This window comes from Triplophysa rosa, linkage group LG17 (assembly GCF_024868665.1).
Source record: "Triplophysa rosa linkage group LG17, Trosa_1v2, whole genome shotgun sequence".
Classification (NCBI taxonomy): domain Eukaryota; kingdom Metazoa; phylum Chordata; class Actinopteri; order Cypriniformes; family Nemacheilidae; genus Triplophysa; species Triplophysa rosa.
In genome coordinates this window covers 570,387-595,590 of record NC_079906.1, presented here as the reverse complement: position 1 = coordinate 595,590, position 25,204 = coordinate 570,387, and the positions used below count along the sequence as shown (strand labels likewise).

General features: G+C 38.5%; 2 protein-coding genes and 1 long non-coding RNA gene across 5 annotated transcripts; 1 reads left to right on the top strand and 2 right to left on the bottom strand.

Annotated features, from left to right (window-relative positions):
• Nucleotides 1-790: 790 nt before the first annotated feature.
• On the bottom strand, nucleotides 791-7,564 carry b3galt4 (UDP-Gal:betaGlcNAc beta 1,3-galactosyltransferase, polypeptide 4). Its single transcript, XM_057355821.1, has 2 exons — nucleotides 7,267-7,564; nucleotides 791-3,579 (listed from the first exon to the last, which is right to left on the bottom strand). Exon 2 carries the CDS (start codon nucleotides 3,286-3,288, stop codon nucleotides 2,185-2,187), a length of 1,104 nt encoding a protein of 367 aa, XP_057211804.1. The 5' UTR covers nucleotides 3,289-3,579; nucleotides 7,267-7,564; the 3' UTR covers nucleotides 791-2,184.
• A 4,346-nt stretch (nucleotides 7,565-11,910) lies between these two features.
• On the top strand, nucleotides 11,911-13,068 carry LOC130567604 (uncharacterized). Its single transcript, XR_008964616.1, has 3 exons — nucleotides 11,911-12,231; nucleotides 12,624-12,659; nucleotides 12,960-13,068. It is a non-coding gene; the product is annotated as an uncharacterized LOC130567604 (long non-coding RNA).
• A 1,164-nt stretch (nucleotides 13,069-14,232) lies between these two features.
• On the bottom strand, nucleotides 14,233-21,140 carry LOC130567603 (uncharacterized). 3 transcript variants are annotated; one of them, XR_008964615.1, is made up of 4 exons: nucleotides 20,776-21,075; nucleotides 14,688-15,010; nucleotides 14,495-14,598; nucleotides 14,233-14,345 (listed from the first exon to the last, which is right to left on the bottom strand). XR_008964615.1 is itself a non-coding variant. In XM_057355822.1 (3 exons), exon 3 carries the CDS (start codon nucleotides 17,130-17,132, stop codon nucleotides 16,230-16,232), a length of 903 nt encoding a protein of 300 aa, XP_057211805.1. In that variant the 5' UTR covers nucleotides 17,133-19,031; nucleotides 19,326-19,361; nucleotides 19,997-21,140; the 3' UTR covers nucleotides 15,017-16,229. The 3 variants fall into 3 exon arrangements, 2 of the variants coding, with proteins under 2 accessions (XP_057211805.1, XP_057211806.1); XM_057355822.1 differs by lacking the exons at nucleotides 14,233-14,345; nucleotides 14,495-14,598; nucleotides 14,688-15,010 and adding exons at nucleotides 15,017-19,031; nucleotides 19,326-19,361 and having other exon boundaries at nucleotides 19,997-21,140; XM_057355823.1 differs by lacking the exons at nucleotides 14,233-14,345; nucleotides 14,495-14,598; nucleotides 14,688-15,010 and adding exons at nucleotides 15,017-19,031; nucleotides 19,326-19,361 and having other exon boundaries at nucleotides 20,776-21,140.
• Between the last annotated feature and the right edge of the window lie 4,064 nt (nucleotides 21,141-25,204).

Here is a 25,204-nt window from a genome sequence, read left to right as displayed (position 1 = left end):
AATGAGCCGCGTAATAAAACAATTTGGACAAATGCAAAAATCACACATGCAGCTGTTGACATAAAACTACTATGTATGTTCAAAAGATATGAAACTGAATGTTGAGTAGTCACAGATGGTGTTATCTGCAATCTGATCGTTAACAGGAAGGGCAAGATGAAGGAATTTCCTTCTTAAAACTACTGAACTTGAAATATGTATGCAAATGCTAAAAGTATGTGTGCCGCCTTTTCTAATGAATGCGTTTTGGCTATTTCAGTGGAACAACTTGGATTGCTTTGGCTTTCATTTTCAGGACGTGTGCGGGTCCAATGTTGTTTAGTGACCAGCGTTCTTCAAAATAGCTTTTGTGTTCTTCAGAAAGATTTTTTTGTATGTTTATGGGTGAACTATCACTTTAAGGAACGCAGAGAATGTTCCAGAATGTGGAAAGGACATTCCATCTGTATCACTCCAGTTTGTGGGAGTATGTTTTCTATACCAGCGTGACAATGCTTCAGAGAGGTTTTCTGAGTCTGGTGTGAATATGAATGCAGAAAGCATCCGATTCATTGCTCAACACCAGAGCCTGACCTCACTTATGCCTCGCGTATTGAACGAAGGTAATTGATGCTTTTTGCTGTGAATAGCATCATTAAGGTCAGGCATTGATGTTGCCGGATGAGGGCTGGCTTTCAGTCCGTGTTTCAGTTCACCTCACAGCTTTTAATAGGACTTCTGTTCTGAGCTTTGAATGGGCCAGTCAAGTTCTTCCACATCAGAGTAAAACATTTTTAAGGACTTTGTTTTGGCCAAACTGTTGAATGTAGCAAAGACGGAGGCATAGATTTCTCTAGAATGGCAATTTTTTGGAATGTGTCTATACGCAAACATCTGAAATTGTTTTTCTTGTGCAAATTTACTCATTGAACATTTTCATTATCAAATGTTTGTTTTTCTGCTAATGCCCCAGGTTCTTTTCCATTTACAGCCACAATAACCTCAAATATAAACTCATTTCAGTGTTTGCTTTCAGTTAGATTAAATAATCGAGACATTTGGTTGTGTTCTTCAAAAATATAGTTTTATTGTGCTATACCTTATTTTGTATGTCCAAGAAACCACTGTCCAAGTAACCCACTAGTTACCCACTCAAAAAGGAATGGGTAATAGCAATAATTTGCATAGTGGGATGGCATACAGGAGAAGCACATGGATGAAAGCCAAGGGGGTACGTCTCTTTTCCCGAACAGCAAAAGTTAAACCCCAAACCTGTGTCAAGAGTGGATTCATTGACTGTCAACAGCGTTACATAAATAAGATGACTGCAAATTTGAACAGGAAATGATGAGTGTAAAAGTCTGTTTCTAAACATCTGTCCTCAGTAGTTCTATGCTTCCGTGTTGAGTACAGGTCCAAAATGTTGAAAACTGTCAAATAACTTACTGTGTACTGTTACCCAGAAATAAATCCAAAACCAGGCAACATTGAAATTGGCTTTATGCTTGTATTTTGAGAAAACGTCCCATTTGTAGAATAACCCAGTAGCAGTGGGTTTAATTTTTGTTTATTTCTCCATTCTCTTTATGTATAAAACTATAATTGTGTATGTAAATCGTGGTTGTGTCTCTCTTACCTACTGCATGCATTTTTGGTGCACTAAATGAACTTTAGATCAATGGGTCTGTTAAATATTTACAGTCAGCTGGACAAATGTCACTGTTACATAAGTGACCGTTTTCACTGGTGAGGTGAAAAGAGACCGAGCATGTCATGCTATATTCCTAACAATGCATTTCTTACATTATTTCTGGTACGGGGAATGCATTTTATTTAACCCTCATGTTGTTTAAAAGCTGTCTATGTGAAGCTGTTTTCTTTTTGGCTGAACTATCCCTTTAAATGTGTTGCGGCTCGCAGTGACGGCAGTGTTGCGGCTCGCAGTGACGGCTCGAACTCAGTTAAGGCTTATGCATAATGTGTTGTAAGTTTTAAAACACAAAAGGCACATGCTGAGTATAGCAAAGAACAAAACAAAACAATCAAAAATAAAGTTGCAGTGCATAGTGTGCCTTTGTAAACAAAAGGCTATTCATTTGTGCTTTCTTAGGTCCTCTAAACTGGAGTGCATACCTGCATTATAATTTACGAATCTTTATAATACTACAGATTTTCTGTTGAGTGCAACTTCATCATGTGCTCGTTTTACAAGCTCTTCCCCAACAGCGTCCCCAAAAGTGCTCTCACTTTACACACACCAAGGGAGGTTCGCACACCCAACCACGAACAAGGGGCTGTGGAGTGCACCTCCGTCCAGTAGCGTAACATGTCCCCTGGCTTGGTATGGTGCACAGACACCATAGTCTGGTAGCAACAACGGCCGTATGGCACAGCCGGTCCTCCGGAGAAGAGTGGGGAGTGGGCAGGTGTAATGCCTGCTCTGTGCACACATATACCCACAAACACGTCCTCTGGGAGCAAAGGTCTGGTTAGGGTTATTGCAGCAGCCGCTAGGGACACTTTTAGCACTGCAGGCCGAGATAGCACGTATGCCGTCCCGCTGCAGTAATCTGGAAAAACCGTCCCGGTGTATGTGTATTCTGACGTGAAGTGCTTGCTGTGCGGGTTGCGGTCCGGCGCCACCTGCATGTGAACGCGTCCCAGATAAAGGTCTGCGAGTTCATCCTCGCTCGTTTTAAAGCTGAGGTCGAGATAGTGAAGCAGCGCACTCGGGTTGAACATCACGTCGTCATCCACCTTAGCCAGGAAGCGAGCCTGCGGACAGAAACGGCGTGCCCAACCCAGCATGGCGAGAGTTTTCAGGGTCAAGTTTGCGTAGGTGTCAGTGAAGCGGCCCTGTATCAGGTCTCCGCGCTCCTTTGACTCTTCGATCAATTCTTTGCCAAGAACCAGGTCAGATGACTGACCCACCATAAAGAGGGTCATGACACGGTGACCTCTCACTTGCACTTCCCCGCCCCAGGTGTCCCGAATAGCTTGGCGAGCCTTTCTGTTGGCAGGCGCGGTTGCCACCAAAGTGACGAGGTAAGGTTTGGCGCGCTGGCAGACACGAGAGCTCGGCATAAGAAGGAACTCTTCGGAACGGGTGGGCGGGATACTCTGTGGAAGAACCGCTCTGTGAGGACCTTCTGGTCTGCTCATTCCCAGACAGGTTACCCATGATTCAATTACGTCAATGAAGAGTAAAGCGAGCAGGGAGAGACAAATGACGATCATGAGGAAATAATGGCCAAGTCCTACTTGCTTCCACAGACGCCCCTTGCAGACCCTAAAACGGTAGCCCACCATGTATACAGATGGAAGAAAAATCACTTTAATCTCAGATCCAGTGAGCTCATCTAAAAGGTAATAAGGGCATTGACCAACACAACATCATGGCAAATCGTAACTATTTTGTATGAATTTGTACAATCTTATTCATATGTTTGGGTAGGATCTCCTGGGTTAGGCCATGGGTCTTTGTTACTGCCTTTCCCTCGTTTTTGTACGATTCACCACGTCCAAAAATAGTTAGGACTTTCCGTGAGTTCAGGCTGAATTGATGGTGTCCAATCTGCTTTTCGCTGTCTGCGCTGCCATCTGCAAGAGGAAATAAACACAACACTCTTAAAAATAAAGGTGCTTCAAAAGGTTCTTCGATGCCATAGAAGAACCTTTTTTTGTCTAAATGGTTCTATAAAGAACCTTTAAAATCCGAAGAAGGTTTTTTGTGGCGAAAAAAGGTTCTTCAGATTGGTTCTTTAAAGAACCTTTGACTGAATGGTTCTTTGTGGAACCAAAAATGGTTCTTCTATGGCATCGCTGTGAAGCGTTCAGGTGGTGTTCAGGTCATAGGGATGCACCGAAATGAAAATTCTTGGCCGAAGCCGAATAAAAATGAAAATTCTTGGCTGAAGCCGAATAAAAATGAAACACTTGGCCGAAGGCAGAACACCGAACATGGCTTTGTGTATTCTATTTATTTAGCCATTTTTTTCACTATTGCATAAACTGAGTGGTCAAATGGCTTTTTATATTTTGTCTTGCTTTTCAATATAATACAATATAACTTCAAATAAAATTGAGCAGAACAAGTAGGCTAAATTAAAACAAGAAAATTGAGCCCTCTCACTTCTTGAATAGCACACATCTGTGTGACTGCTGAAAGAATGTACTGTACTCGGTATCCCTACAACAAAACACTTAGTTAAAAAGTGTCATTCAAGCTAAAAATACTAATAAACGAAAACTGTTGGATTATTATAGGCTACATTGCAAAATGATTTAAAGAAAAAAAACATCCATGCAAGCAATTCTGACTGACAACCATTTCAGTTCACATCTCTTCTCCAATCTCCGCCCACAAAAGATGACTGTCATTGTTCTCTCTGAAGGTGCACTCGTGGCCGGTGTCCTGAAATGTCATCCTACCCGTCAGATTGTACCAGGCATGCACGCATCAATATTACGTCCTTTTTTGTGTTGTAAAATCATCCTACCTGTTAATTTAATACTGCTACGACAATCGGATAGGGTATTTTAATTGTTAAATCATTCTACATATTTATTTATTACTGGTAGGAAAATTTGATAGGGTATTTTGCACTGTAAATTAATCCTACCTGTTTATTTTATCCTGCATATAATCTGATATGCTTTAAACTTTTTTACGTGTTTATTTTAAGATGGTACGACTATCTGACAGGGTATTTTACATTGTAAAATCATCCTACTTGTTTATTTTGTCAATGTGTCGATCAAGTTTTGCCCTGCGGTAATAAAATCTAACAGGCTAGGACAATTCGACAGAACACCGGGATGCACAGAACATACTTTGACAAGTTGTTTAGTAGCCTACATGGAATTGTGTGCACGGCACGCGACCACTGTGATATGATGTCATTGCGAGCGGCGGGGCTACTGTCAGACCGTCCTTGAGCATACTCATCACGGATTAAGCGCGGACGTCCGAGTTCGACACATGCGCAATACAAATGAGTTCCCACCGGTAAAGACGCTTTCATTCAGAAATTAACTTCCGTGCTGTGTCTTTCTCTGACACTTAAAATTTTAATTTAATTTAAATTTAAGTGTGCTTTATTGGCATGACAAAATGTACATTCGTATTGCCAAAGCATTTGCAGCTGGGCTGCGTACAAATAGGGCAAGTATGTATACAAACGAAAAGAAAGATAATTATAGTAATAAAATAAAATAAAGTGTGATGTACAGTATGTAGTGCAATTTAAAGTGGTTTTTAATATATGTAAATATATAAAAACAGAAATAGAGTAGATTTACAAAAGCAAAATATACATTTAAGTAGCAGAATAAAGGGCTATAATAACATAATGTTATGTACATATTGGAAGCATCAGGTCAGGGCAGATTCATTGTTTTCTCTTTTGTTGTGCAGCTAACACACAGCAGTCCTTGTGTTCTCCTAACAGACACGGCAATTTCTCATCGTTTGACAGACTTTCGGACGTCTGGTGTATGGACTTGATTTTTCCATAAAACATTGTCCGTATGTCCGTGTATTTTGTGCATTCTGTTAGGAAGTGGAGTTCTGTCTCGATGTTGTTGAGATCACAGTGTGGACACAGTCTCTGGTCCTGTGGCAGCCATGTTTGTCTATGTCTGCCCGTCTCTATAGTGAGTTTATGTCCACTGAGTCTGTGTCTTGTCAACGTGCCTCTTAGTTTTTGATCTGTCACTGTGTACAGGTAGTCTGCTGTATTCTCTCTTTAGGGCCAAATAACATTCCATTTGACTTTGTTGTTTTGTTATGGTTTCCCATGTGATATAGTTTTGTTTCATTTATGCTGTAATTGTGTTGAGTGTGATATTGTTGTGGTTGAGAGCATCATGTTAGGACTGAAACATCAGGACTGAAGCTCTGGACCAGCTGACAGAGAGAATTAATTTCTGTGCTCATCTCGTGGTGTTTCAGGGCTTTTTAATGATACGAGTGAGGGTCACTGTGTTTTAGATGTTTCCAGAATTTGATTGCCCTTTTTTCTATCTTTAGTGGATATTTGCCAAATTCTGCCCTGAATGCATTGTTTGTTGTGTGCCGGTGGACTTGTAAGATATTTTTATAGAGTTCTGTATATGCAGGCTCTCAATTGGACGTTTTTCCCATTTAGTAAAATCTTTTGTCAGTGGACCCCACACTTCACTGCCATAGAGAGCAATCACTTCAATTACTGATTCTAATATTTTCAGCCAAATTCTAATTGGGATTTCTATAGGACATTGACGTTTGATGTCAATGTCCTCTCTCTCTCTCTCTCTCTCTCTCTCTCTCTCTCTCTCTCTGTGTCTCTCTCTCTCTCTCTGTGCGCTGGTTGCTGCTTGATCATATCACACGTCATTGTGATATGATCAAGCTTTTTTTTGCCATTTTCGGCCGAATATTGTCAGTTGCCGAACATTCGGTGCATCCCTAAAAAAGATGATGCAATTCATTGTTTTTTCAACTTCAGATATTTATATTTAATTATATTTTAGCTAGACATTTTTACCAAAAAAGCAAATTGCACCTTTTTCCTGAATTTGGTATAACAAAGATAAATTTGCATAAATTATTTTATCATATTGATTTAAAAGTCTAATAACATGTGGGTCCACTAGATCTGCGAACACTGGCTGGGAACATGAACACTACAAGGATTAATTATTTTGGTTATTTGTAGTAAACCATGGTTAATGTTGATAAGATGTATATTACCTTATAACGAATTAATGAATTTATTGCTTCATTATTTATATCAATCTTTTCATGTAGTTTTTTTTTCAAAATCAAAATTTCTAACTCAAATATCAAATGCTCAGAGTAACTGACAGTCTTAAAATACTGAATTGGCTTCTATTTGGCTATCAAAGGGCGTGCCAAGCCCATATTCTTTATTTCTATTAACAAAGCCATGGGCAGCCACAGAGACCGGTGAGATTTCACCTCTGAACACACAGATCACACACAATTTTGACATATATTTACGGAAATAAAAAAATGTATTTGCTGCAAAAATCAAGACATTTACTGCAGCAGGGATTAAGTGAAGAAAATAGCATTGAGTCCCGTATGAAACATGACAGCGAGAAACAGTCAAGTGTCTGCATGCAAAACAGCAGCATCATCTATCAGTTATCCAGTCGCCATTTGTCTAGCAAATGAAACCGTCTGATACGATCATGTAGAATACGTGGCCAATGCAATTTAGCATTCTCAAATTGATTTTTTACGACATCTTATTCTTTCATAGTCTGAGGCAGAAACATTACCTTCACGATTCTTCTCGAATAAAATCCAGCCAATACATGAATGAATGAGGATTTCCAGGCCTTTATCGATGTCCGTTTCACCATAACGGCTTTCAATCCGATATTAAAATAAATCTGCGTGCCATACAGTCCGTGGGTAAATGTGAACGACTGCTTTTCTGGTAGTTGTTAAGGAGTTAGCGTGTCGCGATCGGCTGACAAAAATCTTATTTGCGTCCACTGTACACAGAGAGAGAAACAGTTATGTGCGTTAGACGAGAGGAACGTCACGATGCGATCTGCAGGCGGTGCAGTCAACGAGCCAAGTGTAAGCACGACCGTAGAAAACCCCACAAAACACTATGGGCGTGTTTGGCTTCTTGCGGAGCCGCATATCCATTGACGTGTGACATGTCCGTCTGCGCAGCACCAAATGAAGTCAAACTGAACGTACAGTATATCGCTTTTCACGGTGTGCATTGTTACAAAGCAGCTTTACAAAAATGTTTATAGTGTCTAAAATGTACTGGATTTTTTTACATTATTAAACTTTAAAAAGGACAGTCTCGAGAATTATCTAAACGGTTAAAAATCATGGAAAGAAAGAATTTGTGTTGTAATACAGTACGTATAAATAGTCCGCCTGGGAGCAATCCGTACGAACATTAACATTAGTAACTACAGGTGTTTTGTGTTTGTTTCATTTATGTACCAAACACGATTAAATAACAATGGTTCTAGTTTTGCATGGTATTTGTAGTAAATATATGGTAGATGGAAAATGGTAATGAAATATAGCCCTATAACAACCATTTATCATTTTCTTAAGGAAGGCCATAGGCGAGGAAACGAAGATGTTTAGCAATGGAGAAAGACCAGAGTCAAACAAGTGCTGAGTTTGGAATCCTGAACAACTGGCCAAACTGGAGCTTGGTAGGTCAGTTTTTGGATGCTTCTGAGAAAAAGACATTGATTTTAATCTTGACATACACCATAACAAAGTTAATAAACCTAGCTAATCCTTATGTAACGCCAAAATGGGAGAAATGGGAACTTAAAAAGGAAACAGGAGCTGCCCATGCCCACATATCAGTCCGCCTTAATTAAACAGGCACTGCTGTTGTTGGTCCTGGAGACCTGTATTAAAGGGTTAAATTATTTTTGCAATATTTGTGTATACTGTATTTAATCAATTCTGGTTGTAAATATTTTCTTTCCCTTCCTGTGTGTGTGTACGTTGTGGTTGATTCACACACACACACACACACACACACACACACACACACACACACACACACACACACACACACACACACACACACACACACACACACACACACAAACACACACACACACACACACACACACACACACACACACACACACACACACACACACACACACACACACACACACACACACACACACACACATGTGTATATGTATCTGTATAATACTGTAAATTTGCTGTCGTCTTTTCACCTTGAAAATAATATATAATAATATTCACATTCCTTGAAATAATATAGCTTTAAATGAGCTACTTATAACAAGCTCCTACTGTTATTGATCAGAAAAAGACTCATTTAAGGAATGATTTTATTGAACACACAGTAGTCAGATCATGATCATTTACAGCAATAGCAGGGCATGTTTCCACGGTTACCTACCTGGGGACACAGGAAGGGCAAGTTCGTCTTGTTGCTACTATGATTCAAGCTATTGTGGACTTTTTGCTTCCTCAAACTGTGACATTTTTGGGATGTCAGGTTACTTCAAAGGATTCTTAAGAATATTTTATTATACTTACTTCATTATAGGCCTCTCAAAAATCTCATGAATGTCAATTTGCTTTTTAGGCCGTAAAAACATTTTTGTAGCTCCCACAATTATTGCATCCCGATTGTTTATGTTCATCATTTACAGCAATAGCAGGGCATGTTCCACGGTTACCTACCTGGGGAAGTCAAGTCAACTTTATTTGTATAATGCTTTTTACAATTGTCTTTGTTTACAAAGCAGCTGTACATGAGAGATATTGACTAAGCAAAACATTTAAAGTTATACATGTAAAAACAAAAAAAGGTGAAAACACAGAAGACAGACACACCCACATACAAAACATTCCACACATACAAATGCGCACCCACATGGACATGCAGACACACGGACGTGCACACACAGACACGCACACACACACGCACAGTGAAAACCACACACACACGCACAGTGAAAAGCACACATTTAAGATAAAGGACAGAGAAGCACAGGTCAAATATTAAACAGACTATAAATTCCTATATGCAATATTAATTAAGTAAAACTTAAAAGTTCTAATTCTAAAGGAGCCCCCCCAGAAGCACGAAGGGCAAGGGCAAGTTCGTCCTGTTGCTTCTATGATTCAAGCTATTGTGGACTTTTTGCTTCCTCTAACTACACTTGACATTTTTGGGATGGCAGGTTACTACAAAGGATTCTTAAGAATACTTCATTAGATTTATTATACTTACTTCATTATAAGCCTATACTGCAAAAACTGATGTGTGAAAAATGACACGTTGTGTCAAATTTTAACACATGTTGGGAGTGTGTTCAGGGACATGTGTGCAAGCCATGTTAACACACAAACAGTGTCAGGTAATTTAAACAATGTGTAAACCATTTTAACACACTAAAGTGTGGAAATGTGCAAATGACTATAAATGGGGCCTCTGGATGGGTTAAAAGCAGAGGTCACATTTCGGGTATGGGTCACCATATCTGACTAATAGGTCACTTTCACGTCACTTCACTTTCATAACAAATTATTGTGTTGATATTACAATATTAAACATTACCAGCCATTTGTAAATAAAAAGGCAACAGTGACCTGTAAAAATGTTAACAATTTAATCAAGAGTCAATTTCGGCAGGGTACAGACCAATTCAGACAAAGCACAAAGAAGCACACAATAAATGATAAAGTTTTGAAACATTCTATTAACACATGTGTCAAACATTCATTGGTCTACATGTTAAACAAGGAACATGTTACAGTCTTCTGAGGAGACTTCTGAGGAAATTTCTCGTAAAAACAACCAGCTGCAATATAACAAAAGCCAGACACATTTAGACACCTTTAAAAAGATAAAACTTTTTAAATTGGATAAAAAAAACGTAATAAGACAATCTACAGTCTGGCAAACAACATTCTGGAATATAAACATTGGATCTAAATATAGTTCATTTGTATTAAAACCCAACAATATATCAAATGGCAAGATATATGCAGCATCACTCAGATGTCTTTTCATAGTCTGTTGTTGTACAGCATATGCAAATAAATGCACATTAAATACTTCACTGTAAGTACTCTTACAAAAATCACAACATACTGTGGTCTATTAGCTTGTAGAATATTACAGAGCCAGTTCTACAACAGTGTGCGCAAATAGTGCTGTTCAAAGTCAATTCATCATAGGTTGATCTCAGAATGTCTATAGCACAACATGTGCTTTCTTCAAGGAACTGATGGTAACAGGGTAGGCATTTGTTACAATAATAGTGAAGTCCTGTCCATCTGATAATGCATGTGTTTCAACTAAATGCCAAATTACTTTTCGTGCATATTGATTGTCTGCACTTTGGGCACATGTACATTCTTGTGTGTTTTACTGTACAGCCTGAAGCTTTGAGATAAGCTCTAGTATTGGCTCCTTTGTTGGTTGAGATGGGCACGTCTTAGATGTATTCAAAGAAGGTGAACACAGAGCTGAGCAGTGGTGGATAGGACACATTGCACACTAGTAGAGCTTGAAAAGCTTGTCCACAGCACATGTCAAGCCATCATCTACAGGAATGTTCACTCTGTCATTTCTCGCAATGATGACAAACTGTCATGTTGCACTCCTAAAACTGCCAATGCAGATTAGCTGTGGTTGGTATGGTCTCAGAGTTGCTGCAGATGGATGCAATGCTGGTTCCAGACTGGGAAAAAAAGGAAGTTCAAAAGCTATACCTACACAGTAAAAAGAAAAAGTGCCTCAAATATCCTGTTGTGTACTCAAAGAACCTTAAACTGTATTTTAGGTGCTCCAAAGCTCTTTTTCTCAATAAAAGGGTTATGGTGGAACCATCTATAGTCTTTGTGGTTCTTCCAGGAACCTAGACGATTCTTGAATAACCCCATATTCAGTTGTGAAGTTCTGGAGTCACCTTTTCACTACACTGGGACCTCAAAGTGCTTTGCGGGTTATTGAAGGAACTCAAATTCTAAAAAATGGTTTTTGTAAGATCTGTAAACTTGTAAGTGGTTCCTGGAGAATCTCTCTTGTACAAGACAGTATCTAGAGGAACCCCACAAAATTCTGCATGAAATAGGGATTTTTAGTGTCTGATCATTTTGATGTTTTATGAGAATAAGAATAGTCCAAAGTTTGTTTTTTGGCCCCTGTTAAGTGAACACACATTTTAAAATCATGCACATGATTAGAAAAGGCTAAATGTTATTTTGAAAAATTTCAGCAAGCTTTATGATTATTTTATATTTCTTACTATGACTACATTATAAATAAATATTTTTATTCTATAAGTAGATCGTAAGTCACTGAAATCTTTTGAAAATGTAAACGTTGTGCTTTCTATCCAAACAAACTGCAGCTGCTCTGTGTGTTTATTGTGCAGTCTCGCCCTCCACAGTACTGTGGCGCTGTTGGCCCAATGTCGCAGCGTCAAGGCATGTGCCATGTGGCGCTTTCGTTAGTATGTGTGTTTAACTCTTTCCAGCTCTGCGCAGACCGATCACTTTATGACAAAGAGCATGCGGACTTAGAATAACATCTCTAAAGCATACAGAGCAGTCAGTTCACAAATAGCTCTCACTGTGCTTTGATGTCGCCGATCAGTCTGCGATCAAACATCAGTGGCACGAGTGTTCACCGGTGTTGTTCCGCTCGCGCGGAATTCAAAATAACGGATCGCAACAACCTCTCGACTGTCCCATTGGATGTAAGTAAAGTCAAAATATATAAATAACTTAAATATACTAACTATATACTATTTATATAAATGTATACTCTGACACGTCTAATTGTATGGCCGCTTTTGGCTGTTTAAACCATTTATTTACACGGTGTAGGCAGCGCATGTTTTAGCCGAGATGCAAACTAATATAAGTTAAGATGAAGCTTGTGGGGCTAACGTTAAATGCGTAACGTTAGTGTTAATGACAAACAATGACTTTTAGCCACTTTTAGCTATTATGTTCACTTTTAGTGAATGTATAGCTCTTTTTTAACTTATTGATGTTTGTGTTGAATGGTTTTCCCACCCATGTTACATAAATTGTCTGTAATTAAATATTTTTATGATTCAGTTCTGTTTTTATCCTTTTAACTCAGAATTTTCAGTATTTTCCAGTTGAGCAGCAAAAAAATGTAAGTATTATATTTATTGTGATATTTTCATTATTATGTTATTTGTTATATTTGCACATGTAAAAATACTCGTTGACAATGCAAAATCTGAATAAAGTGGATTATTACAGTTGTTGCTATAAATAGCCTATTGTACTCCTTAACCATAGACCAAAACAGTGACTTCCAGGCATTGTAATATTTTGTTTATTGTTACATTTGTAAACCAATTGCAGTTTGTGATGTGCTAAATGATTAAATTTAATGTTTTATGAGACGTTGTCTAAATCCCTCTTTTTGGTCTCCATGTCTTATTCGCAGGGGCAACCAAGGCCAACAGACCCAGCCCACCCTGATGCTCATCCTTGCACTGCCTGGGACACCTAAGGCCAACAGGCGCAGCTCCTGTTCTCTTTTTGCCATAAATACATATCTACTGTAGCAATGCAAAATTGTGAAATGTACTATAGAAATAATTTTGACTTTGACTACATGGGTCCTCACACCACCTGTAATAGCAGGAAACCCATTTGGAGAGAACAGCGTTGTTTTCTCTAGCTCGCAAGGATTTGCTTTTTGGCAAATTACAACTTTACCATGGGTGTAGTCCTTGCTATGAGAGACTACTTTTTTGCTGGACTTTTTTTACAATTGTACATTTGTACAAAGTACCTGAAATATGTCTGTATGTACAGTATATTTAAAATTAAGGCAAATTATTTGGTTAGTTTTGTTAAGATAAAGACTTTTCATTTATAACAATATCACCAACACAATATTAATTATACATGTGATTTCATGAATTTAGAATGATAATGTAAATATTTATTCAATGTAAATTGTTGTTGTTTATCAATAAACTGTTGTATTTGATTTAGTATTTCTGCCTATTAAAATATTGTGAATAGCAAATATAAACTGAAATGGTGCCTTGAAGCACCCAAGATGGTTCCAGACCATTTTAATGAAAGGGATCCCCAAGAAGCCTTGAGGGTTCCTCAGAGAACCTCCCCCCTTCATTAAGCGGTGCCTTGAGTTTCCCCTGAGGGTTCCGCCGGTGTGGCAATGTGAAGAACCCCAAATGGTTCCTCAAAGTATCTTTAATTTTTACAGTGTAAGGTCAAGTATAAGTTTTTTTTTTTGCACAGTTCTTGCAAAACATACCGCCACAAAGTCAAGTAGAAATGAAACTGCAGATCTAACACTGCAGCGACTCCCAGGCAATGGTCACGTTGGAAGGGTTCAGATAGACGAGCACACCACGGAATTCCGGGAAAGAGTGTTTAATAAGATACAACAGCAGTGAAAACAATGGGCTAGAAAAACAGGTAAGTGTTCCTCAAAAAACGTTCAAAAACAGACTTAATCCCACAGATAATCCAATCATGTATCAAAAACAGGTAAGTATTCCACAGATGACTGGTACCAACAAGAAGTAAACAACAATACTCAACAAAGGAAAAAGCATGAGGGGAAACTTAAATAGTCCAAACAAATGATGTGCAGGTGCGGGGTAACCAAAGATGGCGGGAAGTGCAAGGGATTCTGGGAAATGGAGTTTGTGATCAAAAGTCTGGTGAAAGTGAACGGGTGAAGCGATGAGGGAGCGCTGATGCAGGGGGCGTGGTCGGCGGAGGAGCTGAGGTTGTTACAGCAATGGTGGCAGAAGATGTGTGAGCACGACCAGTATTGTGTAGCACTTTTCATCTGAAAATTAAATGATAACAGATTATTATTAATGATTATTCTGGTCTTGTTTGCTTGTCTGTGTTGCGTATGCTTTATTAATGAAGTTTGCATTGGACTTTGTCTTTTAATATCAATCAATCAATCAATCGTTTCGCTCATCTCTTTACCATTATAAGGGATGCAACATCACCACCTTCCATGGTAATGACAGCTTTTAGCTTTGAAATGATGCGGGCTTCCCATCGTCTGATAAACAGATCTGTCTTTCCATCTGTCATTTTGCCAGAGAGATACAAAATCAGAACTTCTGCACTGTCTATTAAAATAACTCGAGTAATTCAAGTAAAAAATTAAACCTACCAGACTAGGCATATCCAAGAAGCGTAGATTTCAGTTAAGGTGGAACTCTCCTTGGAAATCCACGATCTATGCCCAGTGTATGTCTTCTCCATTGCTGATTTGATTGAAGGCATGTTCTGTGTAGTGGGCCGAAGCCGCTTGTGACCCACTCACTAGTCACACTTGCACTGCTTTCTCCCTGGTTGTCTTCTAATGCTGGTCCAGCATCGCAGCCTACCTTGCGTATTGAGTAACAACGCTGACATGCCTCTATCTTTCGGCGGATATTACGCAGCCTCATTTCCAGGAATCCAGAACATGAGTGCGGATCATGTAAAATGCTCCTACAATCATAAAAATACCTTTTTTTTTTTTTGAAAACACTATTTTCAGAATACTGACAATAACATAAACACAATAATAAACATTCAAATAAGTGCAGGACTTTCGCTGCTAACAAACAGTCAGATGATATAACAAGCAATTTAAACATCAGGTGGTGTCAGCCACTTTTTTTTAACCAAACAGCTATTTTTCATTTCTCAAAACATACCTGTTACGCATTTATTTCACTAACCAATAACTGTTTATGTCCTGTGTCTAAATTCTGTCATTCTCTCAACTCAACTCAACTTTATTTATATAGCGCTTTTACAATTTTCATTGTTACAAAGCAGCTGTACATGAGACACATTGACTACAAGCAAAACAATCAAAGTTGTACCTGCAAAAACAAGAAAAGGTTGAAAACACAGAAGACAGACACACCCACACACAAAACACTCCACACACACAACACGCACCAACACACACAGACACACACAAAACACTCCACACACACAACACGCACCAACACACACAGACACACACACAAACAGATGCGCACGCACACGCACACACAACACACACACACGTACGTACACAGACAAGTACGCACACACATACACGCTCAGTGAGAGCACACATTTAGGATAAAGGAGAGAGATAATAAATTCCTATTTGCAATATTAATTAAGTAAAATTTTAAAATTCTAAAGCAGCCCCCCGGTCAGGCAGATAGTGCAAAAACAGTATGCAAACGGTGGCGAGGAACCCAAAACTCTAATCGAGAAAAAAAACCTCAGGAGAACCCAGGCCCAACCAGGGGATTCCAGTTCCCCTCTGGCAAAAGCTGCTGCCTCTGCACAAGCTCCAGAGAACTTGCACAACAAGGCTAAATAAAATAAATAAACTTAATAATAAAATAAATTATAGTTTAAGATTATCATTAATAATCTAATAGCATTTGAAGTTTTGTGGTGAAGACATGTCAAGAGACCGCGTCCTTCTTTATCCAGCTCTATCATCTCAGCTCTTGTCAGGTCCCCACTTCCCATTCTCCGCTCTACCATCAGGTCAGGCCATGAACTGCATCCTGCTCGCTGTGGTAACCTTGGAACAATGAGACAAGACTGGCTGAGAGTAGAGTACTGTTCTGCACTCTTTGATGCAACAAGTACATCAGTTGTGTTTTTGGTTCCGGTTGATCTAACTAATGCAGCCTAAACCCTCTAAAGATTTATATTATGGAAGAGTAGTGTATGCAAGATTAAAAAGATGCGTCTTTAGTCTAGATTTAAACTGACAGAGTGTGTCTGCCTCCCGGACAGTGCAGGGAAGACTATTCCAAAGTTTAGGCGCTAGATAGGAAAAGGATCTACCACCTGCACTTGATTTTGAAATTCTAGGTATTACCAACTGACAGGACGCCTGAGAGCGTAATGCACGTGAAGGACTGTAATACAAAAGGAGTTCATTCAAGTACTGAGGAGCTAAACCATGTAAGGCTTTATAGGTAATAAGCAAGATTTTAAAGTTAACGCGATGCTTTATAGGTAACCAGTGCAAGGTTGACAGAACCGGGCTAATATGTTCATACTTTTTTGTACGTGTAAGAACTCGAGCTGCCGCGTTTTGGACCAATTGGAGTTTTTGTAATAAGCCTGCAGGGCAACCACCTAACAGTGCATTACAGTAATCTAGTCTTGATGTCATGAATGCATGAATTAACTTCTCTGCATCTGACATTGACAGCATATGACGTAGTTTAGATATATTCTTAAGATGGAAAAACGCAATTTTACAGGTGTTGGCGACGTGGCTCTCAAATGACAGATTACTATCGAATAGAACGCCAAGATTCTTTGCTGACGACGAGGGTTTTATGGAACATCCGTCAATAGTTAAACAGTATTCTTGGTTGTTACTTATAGCAGTTTTCGGTCCAATAAGTAACACTTCCGTTTTGTCCGAGTTCAGTAATAAAAAGTTGTTACTCATCCAGTTTTTTATATCGACTATGCATTCCATTATTCGATGGAACTGCTGTGTTTCATGAGGCTTCGAGGAAATATAAAGTTGAGTATCATCAGCATAACAGTGAAAGCTAACTCCGTGTCGCTTTATTATATCTCCTAGAGGTAGCATGTATAATGCGAAGAGCAGAGGCCCTAAGACTGAGCCCTGTGGTACACCGTACTGGACTTGCGGTTTGCGTGACACCTCATTGTTTATTGCTACAAATTGAAAACGGTCAGATAAATAAGATTTAAACCATTTCAAAGCTATTCCCTTAATGCTGACATAATTTTCGAGTCTATGTAGGAGTGTGCTGTGGTCAATGGTATCGAATGCAGCACTAAGGTCTAGCAGCACCAATAACGAGATACAACCTCGGTCAGACGCCAATAGCAGATCATTTGTAACTCTGATCAAAGCAGTCTCTGTACTGTGACATGCTCTAAATCCAGACTGGAATTCTTCATTGATGTCATTCCTTTGGAGGAAGGAGCATAATTGAGTTGAAACTACTTTTTCCAGAACTTTAGATATGAAAGGTAGATTCGATATAGGCCTGTAGTTCCTTAGTTCTCTAGGGTCGAGTTGGGGTTTTTTGACAAGGGGCCTTATAACAGCCACCTTATATGCTTTAGGCACATGTCCTAATGTCAGAGATGAGTTATTCTCTCCTTTGCTTACTTCAGCTTTAATCCTCCTAGTAGCATGGCCTTGTAAATTAACGGTACTGTTTAGCGTGTTGCTCTCCTACTTGTAAGTCGCTTTGGATAAAAGTGTCTGCCAAATGAATAAATGTAAATGTGTGTACGTTGTGGTTGATTCACGCACACAAATACACATACATTTATATGAATCTGTATAATACTGTAAATTTGCTGTCGTCTTTTCACCTTGAAAACAGTGTGAATACACTTACCCATGAAAGCGTATGTTGGGTGACATCTTTTCGTCTTACACTTTATTTGAATTCTGAAGCTTAAAATAGCAACAAATTCCCTTTCCAATATTTTATTACGTTCCTAAATTAACAGGCGGAAAGGTTTAAACACATACCTTGAAATAATATAGCTTTAAATGAGCTACTTATACTATAACAAGCTCCCACTGTTATTGATCAGAAAAAGACTCATTTAAGGAATGATTTTATTGAACACACAGTAGTCAGATCTTGATCATTTACAGCAATAGCAGGGCATGTTTCCACGGTTACCTACCTGCACTGTAAAAATTAAAGGTACTTTGAGGAACCATTTGGGGTTCTTCACATTGCCACGCCGGCAGAACCCTCAGGGGAAACTCAAGGCACCGCTTAATGAAGGGCGGTTCTCCGAGGAACCCTCAAGGCTTCTTGGGGATCCCTTTTATTAAAATGGTCTGGAACCATCTTGGGTGCTTCAAGGCACCATTTCACAGTTTATATTTGCTATTCACAATATTTTAATAAGATAGAAAATACTAAATCAAATACAACAGTTTATTGATAAACAACAACAATTTACATTGAATAAATATTTACAGAATGGTCAATATTGAACATTACCATTCTAAATTCATGAAATCACATGTATAATTAATATTGTGTTGGTGATATTGTTATAAGTGAAAAGTCTTTATCATAACAAAACCAAATAATTTGCCTTAATTTTAAATACACTGTACATACAGACATATTTCAGGTACTTTGTACAAATGTACAATTGTAAAAAAAGTCCAGCAAAAACGTAGTGTCTCATAGCAAGGCCTACACCCATGGTAAAGTTGTAATTTGCCAAATAGCAAATCCTTGCGAGCTAGAGAAAACAATGCTGTTCTCTCCAAATGGGTTTCCTGCTATTACCAGGTGGTGTGAGGATCCATGTAGTCAAAGTAAAAATTATTTCTATAGTACATTTCACAATTTTGCATTGCTCAAGTAGATATGTATTTATGGCAAAAAGAGAACAGGAGTTGCGCCTGTTGGCCTTAGGTGTCCCAGGCAGTGCAAGGATGAGCATCAGGGTGGGCTGGGTCTGTTGGCCTTGGTTGCCCCTGCGAATAAGACATGGAGACCAAAAAGAGGGATTTAGATAACGTTTCATAAAACATTAAATTTAATCATTTAGCACATCACAAATTGGTTTACAAATGTAACAATAAACAAAATATTACAATGCCTGGAAGTCACTGTTTTGGTCTATGGTTAAGGAGTACAATAGGCTATTTATAGCAACAACTGTAATAATCCACTTTATTCAGATTTTCCATTGTCAATGAGTATTTTTACATGTGCAAATATAACAAATAACATAATAATGAAAATATCACAATAAATATAATACTTACATTTTTTTGCTGCTCAACTGGAAAATACTGAAAATTCTGAGTTAAAAGGATAAAAACAGAACTGAATGATTGTTGTAGTCGAGGTGCCAATAAACACAACACTGCAGATTAATTGAATCCTAAAGTCGATTAGTTGATTAACAGTGTTCCCAGTGGCGTGCTGCCACCACGCCACACTATTAGACCCCCCTGTACCTCTGCACATGCGCAGATATATACTCGACAGGGTTGCCACTAGGGATGGGCGACACCACAAATTTTTTATTCGATACCATACCGATACTTTTTCTTGAAATGTTACTGATACCGATGCCGATACCGATACTGATGCTTTTTAAAAATAAAAATCTAATTACAATTAAAAAAAACAAATTACATACTTGTACTGGCTACTAATAACAAATTTATTAAAAAAGCAATTTAAACAAATAAATAAAATGTTTAAACAACCTTCTTACAAAAATATTGATTAAATAACATAAATCTTAATAAAATGAACAAAAAAATGTGCATATTTTCACTGTCTTATTTTTAAACAGGCCATTTTTCTTAGGCTTTAACATTCTTTTTGTACTATTACATACAGTATTTAAAAAAAAATTATATATTGATTAACTAGCAAAAATCTTAATACAATTAACAAAATTACAAACAACATAAACTGTGCATACTTTCACTTGTTTTTCACTTCAATTGCTGATTAAGAATTCCTAATCTTTAAATTGTAGATTGGAGTTTAAGAAAAGCAACATGTCAACATCTCTGTTTGATGCGGAAGTGTGCAATGCATGCGTGTTGTGTATGTGTACGTGCCTGAATATCACGTGACCACGTCGCTCGCGCTGCGCAGCCGGAGACCGATCCGTGTGTGACGTCAAACTGCCGCGAGAGCTACTTTCATAACATAGCGTCACTGATCGGCATGCGCAGAGCTAACATTTAGTTATGCTGAAACTATTAATGTAATTAACAAGATAATCGATACTTTTCAGAAAATATCGATACCTAAATAGCAGCTTTTGAATATCGATGTATCGATACTGCAGCATCGATGTGCACATCCCTAGTTGCCACTACTCAACAAAACCACTATCATTACAATGATACAAATATTTAATTACAGACAATTTATGTAACATGGGTGGGAAAACCATTCAACACAAACATCAATAAGTTAAAAAAAGAGCTATACATTCACTAAAAGTGAACATAATAGCTAAAAGTGGCTAAAAGTCAACACTAACGTTACCCATTTAACGTTAGCCCCACAAGCTTCATCTTAACTTATATTCGTTAGGATCTCGGCTAAAACATGCCGTTTCACACTGTGTAAATAAATGGTTTAAACAGCCAAAAGCGGCCATACAATTAGACGTGTCAGAGTATACATTTATATAAATAGTATATAGTTAGTATATTTAAGTTATTTATATATTTTGACTTTACTTACATCCAATGGGACAGTCGAGAGGTTGTTGCGATCCGTTATTTTGAATTCCCGCCTGTCGCGCGAGCGGAACAACACCGGTGAACACTCGTGCCACTGATGTTTGATCGCAGACTGATCGGCGACATCAAAGCACAGTGAGAGCTATTTGTGAACTGACTGCTCTGTATGCTTTAGAGATGTTATTCTAAGTCCGCATGCTTTTTGTCATAAAGTGATCGGTCTGCGCAGAGCTGGAAAAAGTTAAACACACATAGAGTAACGAAAGCGCCACATGGCACATGCCTTGACGCTGCGACATTGTGCCAACAGCGCCACAGTACTGTGGAGGGCGAGACTGCACAATAAACACACAGAGCAGCTGCAGTTTGTTTGGATAGAAAGCACAACAACGTTTACATTTTCAAAAGATTTCAGTGACTTAGGATCTACTTATACAGTAGAATAAAAATGTTTATGTATAATATATTAATATAATTAATTATATAATACAAATAGTAAGAAATATAAAATAATCAAAAAGCTTGCTGAATTTTTTCTAAATAACATTTTGCCATTTCTAATCATGTGCATGATTTTAAAATGTGTGTTCACTTAGCAGGGGCCAAAAACCAAACTTTGGACTATTCTTATTCTCATAAAACATCAAAATGATCAGACACTAAAAATCCCTATTTCATGCAGAATTTTTTTGGGTTCCTCTAGATACTGTCTTGTACAAGAGAGATTCTCCAGGAACCACTTACAAGTTTACAGATCTTACAATAATCTTTTTTTAGAATTTGAGTTCCTTCAATAACCCTCAAAGCACTTTGAGGTCCCAGTGTAGTGAAAAGGTGACTCCAGAACTTCACAACTGAATATGGGGTTATTCAAGAATCTTCTAGGTTCCTGGAAGAACCACAAAGACTATAGATGGTTCCACCATAACCCTTTTATTGAGAAAAAGAGCTTTGGAGCACTTAAAATACAGTTTAAGGTTCTTTGAGTATACACAACAGGATATTTGAGGCACTTTTTCTTTTTACTGTGTGGGGACGCAGGAAGGGCAAGTTCGTCTTGTTGCTACTATGATTCAAGCTATTGTGGACTTTTTGCTTCCTCAAACTGTGACATTTTTGGGATGTCAGGTTACTTCAAAGGATTCTTAAGAATACTTTATTATACTTACTTCATTATAGGCCTACTCAAAAATCTCATGAATGTCAATTTGCGTTTTAGGCCGTACAAACGTTTTTGTAGCTCCCACAATTATTGCATCCCGATTGTTCATGTTATTTTATACTTGATGCCAATGAGTGCTACTGGAGTTGGTGCTATTCTTCCAAAACATCACTTATACCACTTCGAAAGAAACATTAGCATTATTACATTTCAATGTTTTTCACATGTTCCATCTGTTGTATACAATCCTGCCAGGGAAATGCGAGAGCGTGTGGTTCACCTCTCCAAACTTTTGACTCTTATCTCACAGACAGATCCTTTCCTTCAAATAAGTGAGAGACTTTAAGAACGGTGTGCTTTAAGAAATGTGCGTCCTGAGACGCCACATCTTTGAAAGTCCAAAACGCTGCTACGTTCAATACAAAAGTAATTCGCGCGGCTCATAACGAAGCGATTTGATCGGTCTGTCCAAGAAACTTAATGCTATTTGCAATGTTATAATCGGCAATCCACAGCCAGAGGCAGTCGGTTTGCGCACGCGATAGGTGTGCCCTTGAATGTAACTGCAGGAAGAGTACTACACCACGTGAACTTGTCTCAGATAAGGAAAAAAACTATGTTGTTTTTTATTACTGTATTCAATATATATGATTTAAACAGCAGTATTTACGAAAACAGCTGTTCATCATCTCCCTCCAGAACTTGCACTTTAACGGATCTGCGTGGGGCACATGAATGCGATTGGAATTCACCCGAAGATTCGATAATAGCGTTCAGTTTCTTGCACAAACCGATTGATTCTTAACGTAAAGGGGCAGGCATTACTTTTGTGCTGAAAAGCGTTTTTGACTTTTTTTATTTGACTTTCATTAATTCAATATCTTCATAAATATCTTCTTGAAAAAAAACAATACCACCCACATCTTGGAAGTACTGGGAGACTGCGGGTGAGTAAATTAACAGCAAATTCATTTTTGGGTAAACTAGCGTATTATGGAATATAAAATACAATTAAAAAGACAATATCCCTTTTAATTAAATATCATGAAAAGGTATATACTGGATGCAATATTTGTGTGCATGTTTTAATATATGACCTGTAAGTGACAGCAACAAAAACAGTATTAAAGGAACAAAATGCAATAAATAACAGAAATACAAAACAAAAGAAAGTGAAAATGACCTATTAGTCAGATATGGTGACCCATACCCGAAATGTGACCTCTGCGTTAAACCCATCCAGAGAGTGGTGAACACACGCACAGCAAGTGGTGACCACATGTACACCCGGAGCAGTGGGCAGCTATCACTGCAGCGCCTGGGGAGCAAGTAGGGGTAAGGTGCCTTGCTCAAGGGCACCTCAGTCGTTACCCGCCAGCCCTGGGAATCGAACCGGCAACCTTCTGGTCATGAGTCCGACTCTCTAACCATTAGGCCACGACTGCCCACAGAAGAAGAAATTATGACCTCCCTGGGTCCAATAATTAAGGCACATGGGCTCTCATACCATTTTTATGCAGATGACACGCAGCTTTATTTCTCTTTTCAGCCAGATGACCCCACCATCTCTGCCCGTGTCTCTGCCTGCCTTCTGGACATCTCTTCTTGGATGAAAGCGCATGACCTACAACTCAACCTCTCCAAGACAGAACTCCTGGTTATACTGGCCCAGCCATCAATCCTCAAATATAACACCCACCAAGTCTGCGAGGAACCTGGGGATGATGCTCGACGACCAGCTGAAATTCACCTCCCACATCGCAGCAACCTCTCGAACTTGCAGGTATGTGCTCTACAACATCAGGAAAATCAGGCCGTTCCTGTCGGAGCATGCCTCTCAGCTGCTTGTTCAAGCTCTGGTCATATCAAGACTGGACTACTGCAATTCTCTACTGGCCGGCCTTCCAACCAATGCAGTCAAGCCCTTGCAAACGATCCAGAATGCAGCTGCACGTCTAGTTTTCAATCAGCCTAAAAGAACCCATGTAACACCCCTTCTGATTTCACTTCACTGGCTGCCAGTTGCCGCCCGCATCAAGTTTAAATCTCTGACACTGGCCTTCAGAACGGTAACGGCAAATTCGCCCATCTACCTTAACTCAGTGCTCCAGTTCTACATCCCCTCCCGTCATCTTCGGCCTGAAAATGAGCGACGCCTGGTTGTTCCATCACAGCGAGGCACCAAATCGCTTGCAAAAATCTTTACTTATTCGGTTCCCCTTTGGTGGAATGAACTACCAGCCTCCATCCAAACTGCAGCATCCTTCACAAGTTTCAAAAAACAGCTCTAAACATACATGTTCCGCATTTATTTGACTAACCAATAACTCTGTATGTCTGTCACAAAAAAAAACCTTGTTGTTCATTCTCTCCTTTGCTTACTCCAGCTTTAATCCTCCTAGTAGCATGGCCTTGTAAACTAACGGTACTGTTTAGCGTGTTGACAAAATGTTTATATGCTCTCCTACTTGTGAGTCGCTTTGGATAAAAGTGTCTGCCAAATGAATAAATGTAAATGTACTTTGCAGATTGTTTTTTGTTAGGGAGTTAGGCCCCTGTACAACAGACATATTTTTTATTTATTGTGTTCTGTAAGTTATATCAGGGGTTATTAAAAACATTTTGTTCATTATTTTGGCCTTGGGTCACCCTGAAGACATTGCTCTATTTATCCATGTTTTAAAATAAATCTTAAAAGTCTATATCTAGGGTGTTTTTTTATTTGGTCCGCCGGCTGGGGTTAGAATCTGCTACCAAAATGTATTGCGTTCTTATATTCGTAATATGATTTAGATTTATTTCATTTCAAGCATCTATTATTCTAATTCTTTAAGAATAACACATTTACAACAGCACAATAGTTGTAAAATACAATTTTATAAAATAAAAAAGGCAACTAAAGGTCTCTAAATGTAATTATTTTCTAGTTAAGGAATGTTTTATTTTTCTTATTCTGCAATCACAGGGTTCCAAAACACATGTCAACATTAAATTTGGATATTGAAAATGTTTTCAAAAGGATCTTAAATGATTTTAAGTTTTATAAGGCCTGACCTCTGAGGGGCACAGGCCAGCTATCATAAACTACACATTCACAATAACTGTCAGCTTTAAAGAAGTGAGGTGGAAAAGTCAAGAATCTATTTTAAATCGATTCATTCATCTGCATCCTTACACAAATTTGCTAAAGTGACCATACTTAAAAATCCACTAGCCTAGATATACAGCTATTGTTGCAGATTTTTTATAAGACAATACACAATAATAC